Here is a 20,199-nt window from a genome sequence, read left to right as displayed (position 1 = left end):
AGAACTCGCTGGTTGAATTTAAAACACACACCTAAATTAGGTTAAATTTAATTAAGTGGCATAATGACTATAGTTAGGTGATACATTTTAAGATGAATTGTGTTCTACTAAAAAGTGTTAACCTAAAAAAACATTCAAACCTGTAAAGAATTTTTTGTGAGTTTATTTGAGCCAAACTGTCAACATTTGCCAGGAAGCAGAACCTCAACAAAGTGAGATAATACAGGGTCATCTCTATTTTTATACATTGCAATCAATGGAGGGACAGGTGGGTTACATGAAATCCATTGGTGATAGACTAGAGAGGTAGGAAAAAGCAAAGCAGGAAAACCTCTAGGATTGTAGGAAAGGTAAAATGCTAGTCACATACTTAGGTGGATGCAGGAACAACGAACATGATAACAATGAAGAATTTGTGGTATATGTCCTGGTGCCCAGGCACATTAGTTGTGCCCCAAGGGGTCTAGAAAATGGGAAGTTACAAGTTACCCAGACATTTCAAGGGTATGCTATCATAGATCCAAAAAGACAGATAGGCTCAGTTCAGGTAAAGGTTGACCTTGTCAGTGAAGATACCGGCCTAGGATGTAACTATGCACCACAACTGCTTTTAGTTAAAGTTTAATTTCAGACCATCCTTTGTGGTGACTTTAGGTCTCCGAGTTTGCAAGATGGCCATGCAGGCCTTCCCTGAGCCTGTCAAGTCAGCATGTGCCTCTTTCGTCCACAGAAGGAACAGATTAGTACGAAGTAATTAGCATAGAAAAGAAAAAAATCATACATTTGTTTGGTGAAGAATCAGGAAGCAGAGGCTATAGCTCGACTCCAAACTCTAATAGGTGTTGAGAGAGAATATAGAGGTTTCCAATCAACCTGCCATTGAGGAGAAACCCCTTCTGCAATAGTCTGACAGAAGACCACCCTGCTTCTGAACTAGCCCTAGTATTGCAAAGGGCACCCCCCGAAAGGCATCCAGTTCAATGTCCAGGTGGTACAACTTGCAGGAGAGCTGTTATCTATACAACGAGCCTCAAAGTTTCTTGGAGGGCAACTGCTATAAGCAAGGCAGCTTGCATACTTAATTCAGTAAGCATTCACAGTCTTACACAGTGCATGTCACAGCGTCCATTTTATAGAAGGAATTAGTGAAATAGCAATTTTTAGGGGTGAAATAGGCAGGTTTAGGGCATTTTTAAAATTAAGGGGACCCACGAAAAAAACACAGGGCTAAAGAGTTGCAAAAGGTTATATTTCCATGAGACAGGGGAGTTGGAAGAGGCAGCAGTTACACTTCCATAAGACAAGGGAACTGGGAGTAGCTAAATGTCCATATTTACAAAATGAAGAAGGAGGAAGAAAGCCATAGGGAATAGGAGAATAGTGAGGGAGGAGGGCCTCACAGTCCCAGGTAAGGTTTGACCTTTGAGCTCAGGAGTTTCTATAGTAACTCAATCAAAGAGGAATACCCACCAACCAGAGGGGATATGGAGGCACAAAAAAATAAAAATAAGAATAAAAATAAAAATAAAAAATAACACAAAAAACCTGCAGCCTTTATAAACCATGGAAACAGGAACTAGGTGGGACTCTTTCCCCCTCCCCACTGGGAGTCTGTGCTTGTTCTTCACTTCCCGCCTTTGCCATCCCATCTTCCGCCTGTGGTTTCATTCTTGGACTCGGATGGACAAAGAGCCCCAGGAAACCACCATGTCCAGGGAAACATGGCCTGTTCCAGTCCCCAAACCCCGGACCAGAAGCAGAGCCAGGATCTCACTCAGGTTTGCTTCCATTGGAGGCTGATCAGATTAGCTACAGGTGCTTCACGTTAGAGTAACTGAAGAGGATTTAGACCAGAATGATGTGATTATGAACTTTCAGAGGAAATGGAAATCCTATGAAATGGAATGAAATCTAATAAATCCAATCTAATCTATTCCATCTAAATTTAACCATCAAAAAGTCTGGGAATTAACTAGAAGCGGCCTAAGAATGTAACAAATAGGACCAATAGGCCATCAAACTAAAGGATTGTATGATAAAAGAGGGATCCCATAAAAAACAAGCTGTCTCCAGAAGCAGTGATCAGACTCTCAAATCTCAGAGGGAAGGTAGGGGAGGGTGGGCGTAAGGGGCAGAGATCAACCAAAGGACTTGTGTGCATGCATATGGGCCTAGCCAGTGGTTACAGACAACAGGGGGGTAGGGGCATACGTGGGGAGGGGTTTGGGATGGGAATGGGCGGATGAGGACAATTACGTGATACCATAATCAATAAATCTATTAAGAAAATCATAAAAAAAGAAATGAATGGCATTGGACAGGACTCTAAAACAAAACAAAACAAAACAAAACAAAACAAAACAAAGACAAGCTACCTCCCATCAGGAGTTAATGAGGGGTGGGGGGGAAGGAGTAGGAGAATGAGATGCTGAGAAAATCCCCCGCGTGGTCCCAGAGCCGTTGGGGGCGGGGTGGGGGTGTGTGTCAGCTCGGACCCGGACACCCCTACCCGCTGTGCGGCTGCGGGCTCCCACCCGCTCTGTGGGCCATGGTGCCCGCTCGCCCCAAAGTGCCTGCTGCTGGGACCCCCAGAAGCAAAGTGAAATACTCAGCGCTCCCCAGCTCTGAGGATGGGCGCGTGGACCCTCAGGAGGAAACGCCACCGGCTGAAGGTTGCTGTCCACCCCAAAGATGCCCAGGTGCGGCGGGGCCGCGCTGGATGGAGTTGCAGGAAAGCCCTGCCAAGGCCCCTTACAGGGCGCTGGCCTGCTTCACGCTGCAGTTTCTGGTGGGCGCTTTCCTGGCCACCGCCGGCTGCCTGCTGCTGGCCGGCTACCTCAGCCCCGTAGGGCCCCGCCGGGCCGTGGCCGTGCTCATCGTGGGCATCCTGGTGCTGCTGCCCGGGCTCTACCACCTGCTCTTCGCTTGCAAAGCCCACCGAGGCTGCCAGGGCTACTCCTACCGGGACCTTCCCGACTGCGGGGACTAGCGGAGCTGGAATCCATGGCGAAGGATTGAGGAGTTCTCCCATTTTGCAGCTGCTGGCAGAACGATGGCCAGATTTTGTAAATCCCTACCCAGAATGTTCACTGAACTTACAATGAGACAAACAGGAGGCCAGGGCGTGCTCTATGTTTATTTTCCTGGCCCGGGCTAACACCCCTGACAGATTTTTCCTGTGAACATGAATCTTAGTTTCATGGGAAAGTAAGAAGTTGTACTGTGGGACAAAATGTTTCCTCCACCACCCTATGGAGAGCTGCAGTAGACCCAGTATGTTCTCAGTCAGTCATATACTATGTGATTACATTTATTTAACATTCTTGAAATAAAATTGAAGAGATGGAGAACAGATTACTAGTTGCCAGAATTGTGGTGATGATTACTATATATGGTATGTGATAAAATTTGCATTGAACTACACACACACACACACACGAGTGCTTGTAAAATTGGAGAAGTCTGAATAAGCTCTGGGAACTGTACCAATGTCAACTTCCTGATAGGGTTTATGTATTGTAGTTACCCAAAATGTTACCTTGAGGAAGGAGAGGGAGAGAGAAACATCAATGATGAGAGAGAATCATCTGTTGGCTGCCTCCTGCATGCCCCCCACTGGGGATTGAGCCTGGAACCCAGGCATGTGCCCTGACTGGGAATTGAACCATGAACTCCTGGTTCATAGGTCAATGCTCAGCCACTGAACCACACTGGCGGGGCTAGTGCAAGGATTTTTAAGAATATTCTCAATTCCCCTCTTTTGTCTATTACATTACTGTCATCATTTAACTTGTCTATAAGCTACATTCATCCAATACATTGTAATTCCAGTTTATCTTTTGTTTTTTGAAGAATTTTAAGAGTTCTAATCCGGGCAATCTGACTTCAGCAGACATAACATGCATCATCTTGCCTGTATGCACCCATGTGCATTTTGGGTAAAGGTCCACAGCTTTTATGAATTATTGAAGGGTTCTGTGCTTCTCACACTCAGTTGGGTGTGAGGGGAGATAAGTAGTATATTCTTCCATGAAGTTAGAATTTATGACCAACATGCTGCTAATTGGAAATCATATCAATGTAGTATCAAATACCAAGTGTTAATTGATTTATTTTTTTAAACGAGATACAGTACAAATTAACATTAAAGTATTTAATTCATTGACAGTTTATACTCAACGCCAGATATGGTCCAATCCTATGGACATGCTTCGTGTTGGAGATTGAATAACATGAGTTCATAGCCATAGTCATGACCTTAAATATTGCAAAATTATGAGTTCACATTTATATTCTAAATAAGGATTATACTATCAAATGTAGCTTTAAGGTTAATTTGGATTTCCGTTATGACAAAACAGGTAACCCATGAACGCTCTTATTTGTAGAGGGTCACCTTCTGCATTCCCTTCTCCTTGAAGGTAACATCTGCGTATTCATCTGCAGATTCCATATGAGGGGAAAGAGCAAAAGTGAGATTTCTTTTTTTTTCTCCAAAAATTTTCTTGGGCTTGGTTGTTTGGTTCGCACAATGAGACATCTTTGTCTTCTAAGTGTTAGTCTTGGGCTCTCCTGATCTGCACACTGGAGTCTCACGGTCACCTGCCCCTCAAGATTCTCTCTCTCTCCCTCTCCCTCTCCCTCTCTCTCTCTCTCTCTCTCTCTCTCTCTCTCTCTCTCTCTCTCTCTCTCTCACACACACACACACACACACACACACACACACACGCGCGCACACACGCTCTGTAAAGCTCTATAAATGCACTGTCCCTCTACTAAGGAACAACTCGCCCCTCACTGCGCTCCTGGGACCAATCTGTCAGATTTAAAGGAAATCCTCTGGGCTGGGTCTTGGCCCCCCCTCCTCCGTGCTCCCTGGCCTTTCTCAGGTTTCCAACTGCGACTGGGTCGACTGCAGGTAGGATTGGCTGATCGAGGAAGAGGAGCAGAGGCTCTGCCAAATCACAGATCGAGGATTTCCACCTTCCTTGATCCATTCCCCAGAATCATGGCAACAGGTGCGCTCCATTGCTTCCCCCCCCCCCCCCCCGCGGAACCCCGCCCGGGGTTGCTATGGAGACAGGACGCTGCAACTTGCAGAGCCAGCAGGACTCAGAAATCGCTCCGCAGACCTCAGCAAAGCAACGGTCCTGGTCTGACTCCTTCCACATCCGCACAATCCCTTTCAGCCAGAAGTTATTTGTTTGTTTGTTTGTTTGTTTTCTTGATTCCTTCTATGGAAGACTCCACTGCCCTGGAGCAAGAAGAAGAAAACCAGGAATCTGGGGAAGAAGGGAGGCCATGGGACGACATGACAGCAGCTTCTGCTCAAGATCCTCTGCCTGGATTATCTGAGTCCCCGGAGTCAGAGCAGGGGCCTGACCCTGGACCCCAGCCCGGGAGCTGCCCACCTCGGAGCCCACCTGTGGGTGACCTCGCGGGCCCAGGTGCACCTCCGCCTCCGCCTCCTCCAGAGCCCTCCTCCCCTCCTCCTGCTCTGGCGGGACCGCACCTCCCTGCACCAGGGCAGTCAGACCAGACCTCCAGTGGGATTCCAGAAGCTGGGACATCTCGCCCTGAGCACTTGCAACAACAATCATCTGATAAAGGAGCATCAACTCCTCATCAAACATGCCCGTCCAAGGGGAACGCCTTTCAACAGTTTCAGCAAACCCCGGGGCACCTGTATGAGCCCAGGGGCGCGAACGGTGACACCTGTAAACAAGGCCTGCGGGCTGGCGTTTTTCGGGAGGAGGACTCAGAGGGCAAACACCAGCTGGATGGGGCCGAGCCCGAGTTCCCCCCTGAGCCCGAAGCGGCCCCCAGCATGCTGGAGATGGCCGTTCAGAGTGCCAAGGCTTACCTACTGAAGACCAGCAGTGCGTCAGGCTTAAATCTGTAAGTCCTGGAGGGGAAAAGAGAGATAGGTATGGCCAAGTAAAGGGGGCGTGAGTATCTCTGGGTGGCAGTGTGTTTCTACGGGGAAATGTATTGTATTTGAAGAGTCTGTATCAGTATGAGTTAGTGGCTTCATAACTCTTTGCACCCCAGGGCTCAATCAAAATAGGTCATTGGTGGGGATTCGCTTCTTCAAAGACACTTGGCACGGAGAAACAAAACCAAGGCACTGTGGAATCCTGGGTTTGAAAGAGACCAAAGAGATAGCGAAGACCCAGCGTCTCCTCAGAAGCTTGTAGAAGTAGCTTTCTGCCGTGATCGGGAGCACCTGGCCTACTGCAAGCACCTGAGTGCTGCATGGGTTGGCCAGTCCTCGGTGACCAGTTATCTGTTTTTCTGGAACTATCCTGATGTGAGCGCTAAAAGCTCTGCTTCTTAAGAAACTCCTATTCTGGGCAAACCGGGGGACTTAGTCACCATAATTTTAAGGGCAAAAGAATAAAAAGCGTTAATACTTAATGTGTGCAATCTTTCACAAAACTCAAATTGGCAATTTAAAATGTTATGTACAAATTACTGTCTTAAACTATAATTTGCTTAAGCTTTAGGGATGTGATCTGCTGCTCAGTAGTGGATTCTACTTGAATCTCTCACATAAACTGTCATCATAATGCCCTGGGTTAAATAACAAGCAGACTTGGTTAAAAGTCCAAAAGAGCTCATTCTACATATTTGAGATCTCACTAACTATTTAAAACCTAGTACAAAAACACAAAAATGGGGAAGCTTCCTTTCCAGTTTTTTGTTTGTTTGTTTGTTTTTTATAGTGGCCATTGCTTAAGAATCTAACTTTTATTTCATTTCCAAATGCTCAGTCTCTCAAGGTAACAAATGAATATCTTAATATTCATTGTTTTCTTCTAAGCACTTGAGAGCCAGTCGTTAAAAACTCCTCCCTAAAAATAAACTCCCTCTCCTGTATGCAGACCCTATTTGACCTATATTGAGATAACAACAAACAAAAACAAAGCCCTAATTTTGACGATGTAAGAACAAACGCAGTTGTGGAGTGGGAAGTCTGTCATTTACACAAACACACAGCAGCGTATCTGTGATCTCAGAAAGGCCCACCCTACACTGAGGAAGAATGGTTTTCAGGGCGACCTGAGGACAAAGTAGTTGCAAAAAATTTCTTGAAAGAAATGATACAAATGGGACACAGCAAGCAAAGGCTGTCTGGGAGGACTTAGCATTATATTGAAGTGATCTGAGGTAGATTTACCTCCCTGGGGCAGAAATTATCATTGAAGGAATTATTAGAAATGAAATTGGAGAGATAAATGCTTAAGTGTCAGAGAGAAATTTTATGCAAGTTTCCTTATTGGTCAGAGGAGTTTCTATCTAACCTGAGAGCACATTGACAGACAATTCAGGTTTAAATTCACATTGTAACTCTGGGATTTGAAAAGACACACTTTCACCATTTTGTATAAAATGTAATGAATTAATGGGAGGTTAGAGGCAGCTTTACTAATACAATTATGAAATAAAAAGCTAGGACAGTGTTTTTAATGGAGGAAAAATACTGTATTAGGTGTGTTACATTTTAATAAAGGTGAATAATATTTTATGACACTTCCCTTTCAGTTGCATTTGGGCAGGGGTTGCAATATGAAATGTATTTCTAATAGGTTTACAGTACACTGAAGTAGATAATTGGCTTAGGAAATGAAACAGAAGAGAACATATCTTTTTAAGAAAGCAAATAGGATTTAAAAATCAAATTGGATTTGGCAAGGATGAGGAAAGGGATAGAAAAGACATTAAGGTAAAAAAAAAATATTGATCACTTTAAAATATCTAAGAGATTTCTGTTGTGGGGTCGAACCCTGGGTTCAAAATAAGATCACTGGAGGCTGATGATTTATTAAAAAAAAAAAGCAGGCAAGAATTTATTGAAATATCTGGCCAGAGCAACCGCAAGAGCACCACACGCAGGCGGACTCCAAACAACTGTGAGGCTTTAGGGGCAGGTAGTTCTTTTTAAGGGTTCTGAGTAGGAAAACCCCCATTCCAAACAACAAACTGTTGTTTGGAATTTTCTGCTGTTCTTCCCAGATAAAATGTTGCTTTCTAGTCTGCTTTAGCCCGTTTGAAGAATGATGAAGATAAACTTAGCTGTCTGACCTTGTAGGCCAGAGACCAGATATGCCCACAATCTCAATATCATGCCAGGTGCATTTTTTTTTCTTTTTATTGGATAGAACTGTATTGTTTTCGAGGCCAGCATCAAGATAATCACTAAGTGTACATAGGGCTGGCTCTTTAATAAGAAAAGAAAGTTCTGCCTGTAACCTTGCCCAGAACCCGAACTCATCCTCCCTAAGCCCATCGCGTGATGAACAAAGCAAGTCTCTTCAAATTCTCCCCCTGCACCGTCCGACCGCTTGGGAACTCTGCAACAGTTCAAACCACAGGAATTTTCCTTTGTTCTAAAGACTATATTCTAAAAACTGGGGTCAGCCCGCAGGGTCGTTCCCAGTCACATCCTGCTGGACATTGGAATGTGGCCCTATCTTGCAGAAGCAGAACTCAGTGGTTAATCTCCAAAGGTTATGGTCCCAGGCACAGGAAAATTGCCTTAGCAGGTTTTAAAAATTCAAACAGCAGTTTTTACCTGAGTTGTATATTCTTAATTTCTTATTTCATTTCAATCTCAAAATGTGCAATGTTCCTGATATATTCAATAAAACATGCATTTTTCTACAATATGTTTTTCTTTAATATTTTAAATAAATATTCATATCACATTGGAGGTATTTTTTAAGGAAAATTCTAGTGCAGGTTTTTCTGGCAGTGGAAGTTACCATGTTTATTCACTTAAAATTTCTGAAGGTTTTAAGCTGTTGAAGTTTCCTAAACACCAGCTCCCTGAGTCTGCACGAAATGCTTCTTCAAACGCTTTTGATGTGGGTAATACCTACAATTTTCTCTTTTCGGATAGATATGACCATCTTTCTAACATGCTGACCAGGATCTTAGATGAGCGCCCTGAAAATGCTGTGGACATCATTGAAAATATTAGCCAGGATGTGAAGATGGCACATTTTAGTAAAAAATTAGATACACTCCAGAACGAGAATGAGATGCTTCCCACATATGAAATAGCAGAGAAGCAAAAGGCTCTTTTTCTCCAGGGAAATTTGGAAGGAGCTGACCAAGAACTGGAAGATGAAATGGTAAGTCACTATTTTCCGGTGTATAAGACGATCCCCCAATTTTACAGTTAAAACATAGGTTTAGGCCTATATTCGCTGTATAAGACTACCCCCCACTTCAAAGAAAAGACTTACTTTGCCGTCAGGATCTGCAGGTAATTTTTGTGCAATTTTGGTCTTTTGCCCCCGATTTTCGGTTGACTTTCGTTTCAAAAGTCGTCTTATACGCTGGAAAATACGGGTACTGTAAATCGGAATAGTTCAATCCTAAGGTTTGATTTGAGGTGAGTGGGTGTGGCTTTAAATTCACATCAATAGTCTCTTCTGGCTCGCTAAATAGCATTTTAAACCTTATTTCACATCACTCATTTCCTTCTTTAGAGTTTATTTTTTTCACACTTGTGGTTTAGTATTTCACAGGCTTAGCTATTACATGTCAGAGAAAATGGTTTCTTCATCTTTTAAATTCCAAAGTGCCTGGTACAGACCTGGGCCTACAGCTGTTTCTTATTAACTACTTGTTGAATGAATGAATTACTGTGAGATCATTTAAAATTAGGCTTTATATCAAGATGCATATTTCTCTTTTGCTTGTTAGAAAAAGTAGAAATACTTCTAATGTCATTTTCATTCTCTTCAAGGCAACTTCCTCATATTATGCTAATGAGCTATGATATAAGAGAGAGATAAAATGTCTTTTAACCCCCAGAGACCAATTGTTGAAAATATTTACAGAGAAGGTTGGTGACAGAGTTAAAACGCTATCATTAGAGAATAAAATCTGTTGTATCAAAGAAATTCTAGCTGCAAATATTTCAAAAGAGTATCCAGCATAGTGTTTCCTAAATGCCTACATGACTGTAATTATACCACCAAGTCATTTATACACTCACTGAGCTTTCATGTCTTGTTACCACTAGACTATTTAAAAGCCTGTCTATATATTTGCAAATTAGATGTATAGAGTGAGAGAATTTCAGAAAAGGGCAAAGAGTTTGATTAGGGAAAAGATAGGAGGGTTGAGAATCTGGACCCACAGGGCTTGGCAACCTTGGTGGGGAGACCCAACTTGACACAGTGGGCCCAGGGTACCCAGAGGGAACAAGTGATAGGTGTTAAGGAACTGACATCAGCTCTTCTTTCCTGAAAATATCTTACGCCAACCATTTAGTTCTATGGCCACATCCGGAGAAGACAAGTCTAGAGGCAAACATTATTTAGGGATCAAGCAGAAGGCAGATACTCTCATGGAGGGATTTATCAAAGGTCAGACTCCAGTATAAGAATGGGACATTGGAATATTTATAGGCACAGCACTGTCAATTAGGGATCTGTGTCCTAAATTAGGATAAGGAGTGAGAATACAGAAAGCTGTTTGATTCTGGAACCTGAGCCTCTTTTCAGATTCCATAAATTCTTCCTCAATTATGTCTTCAAATGTAGTCATGTTTGAGTACTTCTACATTCCTTTTATTTATCCTATATATTACTATATACAATGAGTGGCCTGATTATTATGATCTCTGAACACATAATAATCTGGCCACTCAGTGTATATCCTATATAATAAAAGGCTAATATGCAAATTGTCCCCTTGACCAGGAGTACAACCAGCAGGCAGGCCGGCCAACTGCCCATGTCCTCTCCCCTTGGCCAGGCTGGCTGGACGCTACCCATTCATGAATTCATGCACTGGGCCTCTAATATATAGAGATATCATAATAATCTGGCCATTCAGTGTATATACATATATGTGTGTGTGTGTATTTTATAAACAATAAATAATTATTATATACATATGATAATATATGGAGTAAATAAAAATCAATATAGTACCATATGGTTTTTTAAAAAAAATTTACTCCATATATTATCATATGTATATAATAATTATTTATTGTTTATAAAATATATTTAGAGGCTCAGTGCACAAAATTTGTGCATGGGGAGGGGTGTGTGTGTCCCTCAGCCCAGCCTTCACCCTCTCCAATTTGGGACCCTTCTCAAAATCCAGGACTGCTGGCTCCCAACTACTCACCTGCCTGCCTGCCTGATTTCCCTTAACCACTTCTGCCTGCCAGCCTGATCACCGCCTAAACACTCCTCTGCCAGCCTGATCGATACCTAACTGCTCCCCTGCTGGCCCAATTGCCCCTATCTGCCCTCCCCTGCTGACCTGGTTGTCTGCAATTACCCTCTCCTGCACATCTGGTCCCCCCCAACTGCCCTCCCCTGCAGGCCTGGTCCACATTCCCCTCCCCCAACAGCCCTCACTTGCAGGCCTGGTCCATCCCAATGCCCTCCCCTGCAGGCTATCTTGTGTTCACACGGGGGCAGCCATCTTGTGTTGGAGTGATGGTCAATTTGCAAATTACTCTTTTATTAAATAGGATGGTAATATATAAAAACATATACAGTATACCTCAGAGATATTGTAGGTTTGGTTCCAGACCACTGCAATAAAGTGAACATTGCAATAAAGCAAATCACACAAATCTTCTGTTTTCTCTTTGCTCATAAAAGTTATGTTTACACTATACTATACTCTATTAAAAGTACAATAGCATTATATCCAAAACACAATGTAAAATAGTAACATCAAGAACCGCTGATCACCATCTATCCTATATAATTAAAGTGTAGTATGCAAATTATCCCCTCGATCAGGAGTTTGTGTGGGAGTTGGACCAGGGGACAGAGCTGGCTGGGGGAAGTTTTCGAATTTCATGCACTGGGCCTCTAGAATATATATAAAAGGCTAATATACTGTGTCTGACCAGTTGCTATGATGCGCACTGAACACCAGGGGGCAGATGCTCAGTGTAGGAGCTGTGGTGATGTGCACTGGCCATTTACAAAGAAATGGCACCACAGACCTGGTGCTCACAAAGCAATACTCAGCTTCCGCCAGGTGGGACACAGGCCCTGCACCACCCCCGAGCAATAGCCCACCAAATCGCAGGTGATGCTGCCAAGACCCCATGGCACAAAATGTGAGCCCAGAGCCCAGCCCAGCCCAGAGGTGGTGGCTGTGAGTGTGGGGTAATGATGTCACAAAGCAATGCTCGGCTTCCTCTCCCTAGTGACTAGCCTTCTTGCAGTTTTTTCAGTCCAGGAACATGACTTGCTTTATAGTCAGATGCAAACATTTAACCAAATGTCTGTGAAGCTTTTCCCTGTGCCTCATCCCATTTGATTCTCACTGAAGTCCTGGAGTAGGTAGATAGGAGACTCGGTGGAATCCTATTGTCTTTTCATTAGCTGGAAAATGGAGATTTAGAAAGCTTAGAAACTTGGCCCAACTGAAAAGAAGAAATGATGGACCTTGAAAATGACTTAAGGTTTTGTCACTGCACAGAATATACTAAAACACTGCTGCAGTTAAATATTTACCCTTTATTCTCCCTGTGTGATTTACAGTAATAATTTGCTTTGTGTTAATATTAACTGCTGTGTTGTTGACAATTACCTTAAGTTAGGGTGCTTCACTGGGCTGGAAAGAGTTTAGCTAAATCAGAAAGCAGGTCTAATTAAGCACATTTATTCTATATCTATAAAAGAATAAGTTGACTAGCACATGCGCGATACATATAAAGCTCTTGCTGGCACCAATCGCATGCATTTTGATCTGTCATTGCCGATCGTGAATTTGGTTGACACTTCTATTATAGAGAAAGGGTGAATAATGATATTAAAATATTTCTTCTAATTAATTTCCTTTCAATGTGCACAAATTTGTGTACCAGGCCACTAGTAAAAATATAATAATGAAAAAGTTTGAATATTGTTAGAATTACCAAAATATGACACAGAGACATGAACTGAGCAACAGCTGTTGATTAGTAAAATATGCGGTATCTGCAGAGCACAATAAAGCAAAGCACAATAAAATGAGATATACCTGTATAAATATATACATTTGCATATGTAAACATTTTCTAAAAACATGTGTGTAGATTGGTTATAGTATATTTTACTATTGCAAGAGAGTAAAGGGGCCACTTAAACATTTTTTATAAACAGGGGATGTTGAATATTTATTTTTTCATAATGATCATTAAATTTTCTCTGCCTAAGATATATACATGCAATAAGATTATTATAACGATGAGTGTAAAACACAATGGCAGAAGCTAATTTGTATGTGAGATGAATGAAATTTGCAAATTAATGAAGTGATCTAAATCTTGAAAGACATGTCAAAGACATGGTGTAGACAGAGAGTAGAGCTGATATCAAGATGTTTAAGAGGGAAACAGGAAGCAAGCAGGTCTCTTACAGATAACACGTTAACCACAGCATTCATATTCCCAGGCAGAGCCCTCTCTCCCAAATGTGATGGAGTCAGCATTTTATTTCGAACAAGCTGGAGTTGGTTTGGGCACAGATGAGATTTATCGAATCTTTCTTGCCCTCAAGCAGCTTACGGACATCCACCCAATCCAAAGATGCCGTTTCTGGGGAAAGATCTTGGGTCGGGAGATGAATTACATTGTAGCTGAAGTGGAGTTTCACGAGGGAGAAGATGAAGAGGAGGTGGAAGAGGAAGACGTAACGGAAGAGAGGGACAATGGAGAGAGTGAAGGTGAAGAAGATGACAAGGAGGAATTACCCAGGTCCCTTTACAAGGCCCCACAGCCCATACCAAGAGAAGAAAGCAGAACAGGTGCCAACAGATATGTTTATTTTGTTTGCAACGAGCCAGGAAGACCATGGGTGAAGTTGCCATCAGTTACACCTGCACAGATTGTTGCCGCAAGAAAAATCAAGAAGTTTTTCACTGGGAGATTGGATTCTCCCATCATAAGCTACCCACCTTTCCCAGGAAATGAGAGGAATTACCTGAGAGCACAGATTGCCCGAATTTCAGCAGGGACCCACGTCAGCCCTTTAGGATTCTATCAGTTTGGTGAAGAGGAAGGAGAGGAGGAGGAAGAAGTAGAAAGTGGGCAAGATAACTTTGAAGAAAACCCTGATTTTGAAGGCATCCAAGTGGTTGATCTAGTGGAATCCCTATCCAATTGGGTTCATCATGTACAACATATTCTCCCTCAGGTAGGGGCTTGGCAGTTCTTAATCTATCAGCCAATCAACACATATTTATTAAATTCAGTTTATAATGCATACATGTATTCAGGCTCTAGACAAAGAGGCCATTAAAAATCAAGCAAAAGCACAGAGTACTTAATAATTGCCATATGATATAGAACTGGGATCTTCAAACAGATTTTTATTTCCAAACAGAAATAAGATAATTATTTCTATGGAGTACTGGACAAGTGTTTTAAGGATTAAGGCTTATGTATGTTGTGAAACTAATTTTGGGAACCGCTTTTTAAAAATTCTATTTTTGTAATACATGGAGATTTTATGCTAAGAACAATAAAAAATATAATAAAAATAAAAATAAGCCAACAGTGCTAAATTGCAATTATATAGCATATATTCTGCTAGGTGCTCTTAATAGCTTTTGATATGCATTACCTCATTTCATAATCATAACTGTATAAAAAGTATCAGACAATAGTGGGGTGAAGACCTGGGGGTGGGGGTGGTGTGGCAGGGGTCAATAGGAATAAAAGGGGGACATCTGTAATACTTTCCACAATAAAGATAAATTTAAAAAAATAATATTATCCTTATTATACAGATGAGGAAATTGAGGCAGAATTTAGGAAATATAAAAGAATATGGCTAATAAGCAACAGGGTCAGATATGAGTAGGCATAATGGATCCATAGTCTAGCCTTTTAATTACTCTGCTATACTACCTCATCTGCAGGTAGAAAATCTTTATACTTGGACCCACATATGAGATATTTTTATATCTATAGATAAGAGTTAATGAGATCAGAAATTATAACCCCAAACCTTCATACCTAATCTTATGTAATTTTTATTATTATACTATCTCTTTCTTATATGTTGTTTATTACAAATAAGTAAATGCACTATTGCTTTTTTTTTTTTAAACTAAGGCACTGCTAATTTTAAAATATACCTGTTCTGTAACTTCAAGTAGTTGGCAGAATCTTAAATATATAGTACAATCTTTTGCTTGAAAAAAATCCTAGATCATAATAGCACTTGTTGAATGAATGAATGATTAAATTCCCACACAGTGAAACCTTATACAGATACTTTCACCAATCCAAATGAATACTCTGGCATTTTAAGATCCTCATCTTGAAATATTCATACTTACTCAGGGTCGCTGTAATTGGTTTAACCCCATACAAAAAAGTGAAGAGGAAGAGGAAGAGGATGACGAAGAAAAAGAAGAAGAAAAAGAAGAGCCTGACTACATAGAACGGGAAGTGGGGCCACCTCTCTTGACACCAATCTCTGAAGATTTAGGTAATTTTACATAATCTTTGCTATTACTATGTATATCATACTACATACTCGAGGCCCGATGCACGAAATTCGTGCAAGGGTAGGCCTTCCTACCCGGCACCTGGCACCCAGGCTTCCCTTTGGCTGCCGGCATATATACACATATGCTATATGTGTAATACTATATGTACATACACTATGTAATATTACCAGTATATATAGATAGTATTATACTAAAACATAGTATATATAATGTACTATCAATATATATTCTATATATAGCATATGTGTATATATCCTATCTATACTAATAATAGCCTAGGTGGTTGTCATGCCCTGACGCTGTAATGACCTCACACCATCACAAGATGGCTGCGGGTGCAGTGGAGGCCTGTCCTAGCATCTCTGCCGCCTCGTGAGGAGGAGGCGGCGAGTCCTAGCGTCTGCTCTGCATGGCTTCCGCCTGGGTTCCCACAGCCCTACACGCACGGAGAGGCGGAGAGGCGGACCCCCGGCTCTCGCCTACCTCTTTGGGACAATCCATTGAGGAACCCGATAGGTGGGTGCGGCCTACATCATTTGGGCAATCGATCACAGGGCTCCAGCACTGTGAGGGCACAGGTCAGGCTTGCAAATTTCGTGCACCGGGCCACTAGTGTGCATATAATATACTGTATCTACATGTCTACACACACACACACACACACACACACACACACACACACTATAGTATATGTGTGGAATAAAGAATGTAGCTGGCCAAACCACCCACGTTCTCTGACAGAAATTGAGGAAGTGCCACCGAGGGAGGAAATCAGTTGGCTGTAGCTCTTACTGAAATGCTGAGTTATCTTGTTATTTTTCTTGTCTTGCATTCTTCACACCATAGACAGATGACCATAAGCACTTGACATTATTATATAGTGTATAAATACTCAAATTTCATTGTTCCACAATGTTCATAAAATTCCCTCCTGGTTTTATGTTAAGTTGCTGATGTTTAACTTCTCTTTCTATGTCAAATGTGTTTGTGTTTTATGATTTACAAAAGTAGCTTCTCTGTTATACAGTATATCCTCGTCTATGTGGGCATTAAGCTTTTGATTTTCTCATTGACTTACAGAGATCCAGGATACACCACCTTGGACAACACGACTATCTTCCAATCTCATTCCTCAGTATGCCATTGCTGTTCTCAGATCCAATCTTTGGCCAGGAGCATATGCCTTTTGCAATGGCAAGTAAGTGTCTGACAACTTTCAAAGTTGTTGTTGTGATTATTTAAATTCTGGAAAGTATAAGTTACCCCATGGAATCTTAGGCTATTATAATTTTAACTCATTTTTAGCAAGATCTATTCAAACTTCTGTATTATACAGTAAAGCATCAAATTTAGATTAATCTAGACTTCTGCCTTTTCTGAATTATTTAATGAAGCTAAAATATGGTCTTTCTTCTATAATTATTGGATAATTGATATTCACTTCATTGAAATCGTTCTAAGCAGTGTTTAAATTAGTTTAAATCTATCATTTTTTTGTTGAGTACCTTGATAAAAGATACTTAAAAATATGTATTAGTTAGGCTATCATTTTCAAGAGAATTAGGATGAAGAGGATACTAAATTACCTCACTTCCTTGTGTGTTATGCTTCCATTTCTTACCCAATAATCCAGTGTTAAAAGCTGAGCTGGAGAGCTGAGCTGCTAAACGTCAGATAGTTGTTAACGTAACAACCCAAAAATGAAAGAGAGGAAGCACTCTGACAGTATAAGAGAAAGCACTGGTTTCCTCCCCCACCTCCAGCCTCTGTTCCATTTTCCCCCACAGAATGGCACACTGGTGGAAGGTGAGGTGGGGCAACACAGATGTGGGTGTCATCTCATTGCCAGGGAAGTTCCTGACATACGGCTCTTGCAGCTTTATGGATGAGGGGGCCAAGGGGAAGTGGGGGAGAGCTAGGGAAAAGTAGTGGATACTGAGAGTGGGGAAAAGTGTTTTTAAGGGTTTCCCCTTCTCTCCCCCCCGCCCCCACCCCACAAGGAGGCCTTAGCAGAGGTATCCTTAGGGCTCTACTGAAGGTCTTTATAGAGACCTAGGAGTGACAGCATCTGAGCTAGGAATGGAAATATGTGAAGAGCATGACAGGCCACAGGGGCCAGAGTCCTTGACTGCCAGTCCCCTGAGACTGCGCTGACTGCACCAAATCTGGGGCAGAGAGGGCAATTGTCCTATGAGGCACGCCGGGAAAAGCCTTTGTGCTTGCCCATGGTTGGGCGGGGAAATCACATTAGGTCTTCAAACACAATCTCACTCCTCCCCTAGCCAAGTGTTTGCTAGGTTGGGAACTTTTTATTTATTTAAATATATTTTATTGATATTTTTACAGAGAGGAAGAGAGGGATAGAGAGTTAGAAACATGGATGAGAGAGAAACATCGATCAGCTGCCTCCTGCACGCCCCCTACTGGGGACCAAGCCCACAACCAGTGCATGTGCCTTGACCAGACTAGGTTGGAAACTTTTAAATTCTTCCTAACTCTATGAAAGCGGTAACTTCCCTGCCCCCTCACCCCCCAAATAATTAAATGATCAAAGGCTGTGGTTTGGGTGTAGGGTACCTTCTTACAGGGTCAGGCCCCATGGTTTTCTTAACCAGCTTAACCAGTTCGGAGCATAGAAACGCCTTGTGCTGGAAGAATCATTTAGGGGTAGTTCATCTCTAATGCATTTTAAATATATTGTTTTGAAATTGTGGGACCATGACATTTTAAGTACTTTATCATTACAGGAGAGGAAGGTCAACTTCTCTTACTTAAAAAAAAAAAATAGAATGACCATCTACATTTTTTTTAACTTATAGAAAGTTTGAAAATCTCTACATAGGCTGGGGTCATAAATATAGCCCAGACAGCTATGCACCTCCAGTCCCACCACCAGTCAGTCAAGAATACCCCAGCGGACCAGACATTGCGGAATCGGATGACCCCAGCGTGGCAGAGGAGCGGGCCTTCAGAGAAGCACAGGAAGCCTCTGCGCTTGCAGCCGAGGAAAACGAAGAAAGCGAGGACGATGAAGATGATTATGACTAACGAAAACAAAACGGGGTGCTCACTTCAGCAGCATGCATACTAAATAAAACGGACCCCATTTTATGAGGCTGATGCATACATACTACTTATGTGGTTCTAATTATATATATTCATGTGCAAAATGCCATTCCCTGAAATTATCAAATTTGGAATTTTATGTTTGGAATTATTATTATGAACTTATAGAAAGATGCTCAGTGGATTCTGCAGAGGCTAAATGACATGTTCTACATCACTGTTCTGATAGCCACAACCAATGGAATATGTGCTGCTTTTATTTTTTTTCAAGTCTCAGGTTTAATTTCTAATATGGCAAACATGAAAATATATAACCCACAAAAGTTTCTTGGGCTCTTCAATATATTTTTGGGCATCAAGGGAAAAAATATTAAGTTTATAATCCCATCACCTGCTCAAAGCCTCTGGGAACTCAAATTTTAACCTTTTTACTTGTTACTTTTTTTTTTTGGTTTAAAGTATTACATGTCTCCTTCTTCCCCCAATTAACCCCACTACCACTCCACTTCCCCCCTAGGATACTTGTTACTTCATAAAGAACTTGCTCAGTGTTTTTCATCTAATAGAAATTGGTTTGCAGAGATGGCTTGCTGGGATATTCAGAGTCGTCAGAGTAATGCTTTCTATCACTTCTCAAACTGTGTTTTCATTCACTAAAAATGTATTTTTAAGCCCTGTATGTGCTAGGCACCGTGAGGCTACTGACTGGCAGTCTACAGATTACTGAGCTACAGACACTGCTTATCAAATACTTAGAAGGTGCATTTATTCAGACTTGTGCAATTCAGGAAGCACTTCCAAGAGGTGGAGAACAAAGGTAGGACGGTCCTAGGCAGCACCAACTATATTTTGGTGAAGGACTCAGGCTAAAAGGAGTGGCACTTGGAGAGTGGTGAGAGATGAGCCTGGAGAGGCAAGCAGGGTCCAGGTTGTGTGGGATGTTCAGATTTTGTACAGGAACAGGGAAAAGGACCCAACTAGAAGTGACAGAATCGTAGTTGTAAGGAACATTTGGCTTCTGTGTAGATGGATGACAGAGACTCAAGGGAGTCCAGTTAGCAGGTTATCTAGGTAAGAAGTAATGATGGCATGAAAAAGAATACCTGCATAGGGATATGAGGGAGAAACCTGATCACTAGTCTGAAGGACAAAAATATTAGAAAGGGTTATTTCTAGAATTTTCCAATTGTCAATGTTATTCATTCTTGGAATGCAACTTTTAGTATTCAGTGGTGTAGTGAATATTTATAAAACTTCATCAAGTAGATTCTTGTTCATTTTTCATGGTATAACAGGCAGTTGTTGTTTAATATCCATTTCCTCATCTACCCCGATTTCCTTTTGAGAAAATTGCCTCTGTCCAAGGCACACACCATGGCATCAGATTCCTCTTGGGAATCTGAATTGTGAGCAGAGACATTCTACCTCGGCTCTCGCTATGAATCAGACCACAGTCGAGGAGTTGCCTTTGTTCCAGCAAAGTGCCCTAGTTACCAATGGATTCTGTGAGCTTCTCCAACCATCTCTCAATGGATTTCCTTCTGCTTCACTTGGCCAGAGTAGGATTCTTTTCTGCAACCTTACACAGCACAGCCAACATGAATCTGAAAGTTTCTTTCCTACAGGACACATTACACA

At 41.9% G+C, this 20,199-nt stretch overlaps 2 protein-coding genes across 2 annotated transcripts; both read left to right on the top strand.

Moving 5' to 3' along the window:
• Window positions 1–2,548: 2,548 nt before the first annotated feature.
• LOC311625258 (transmembrane protein 230-like) lies at window positions 2,549–2,989 on the top strand (the record flags this gene model as incomplete). Its single annotated transcript, XM_084889346.1, has 1 exon — window positions 2,549–2,989. The coding sequence occupies one exon, from the start codon at window positions 2,549–2,551 to the stop codon at window positions 2,987–2,989; it is 441 nt and encodes a 146-aa protein (XP_084745472.1).
• Window positions 2,990–5,065: 2,076 nt separating this feature from the next.
• RSPH4A (radial spoke head component 4A) lies at window positions 5,066–19,018 on the top strand. Its single transcript, XM_084890137.1, has 6 exons — window positions 5,066–5,898; window positions 8,903–9,137; window positions 13,431–14,171; window positions 15,326–15,473; window positions 16,576–16,693; window positions 18,315–19,018. The coding sequence occupies exons 1-6, from the start codon at window positions 5,237–5,239 to the stop codon at window positions 18,541–18,543; spliced, it is 2,133 nt and encodes a 710-aa protein (XP_084746263.1). The 5' UTR covers window positions 5,066–5,236; the 3' UTR covers window positions 18,544–19,018.
• Window positions 19,019–20,199: the final 1,181 nt, after the last annotated feature.

The sequence above is a fragment of the Pipistrellus hanaki genome (genome assembly GCF_964339955.1).
Source record: "Pipistrellus hanaki genome assembly, chromosome: 7".
Classification (NCBI taxonomy): Eukaryota; Metazoa; Chordata; class Mammalia; order Chiroptera; family Vespertilionidae; genus Pipistrellus; species Pipistrellus hanaki.
This window is presented reverse-complemented; position numbering and strand designations above follow the sequence as displayed.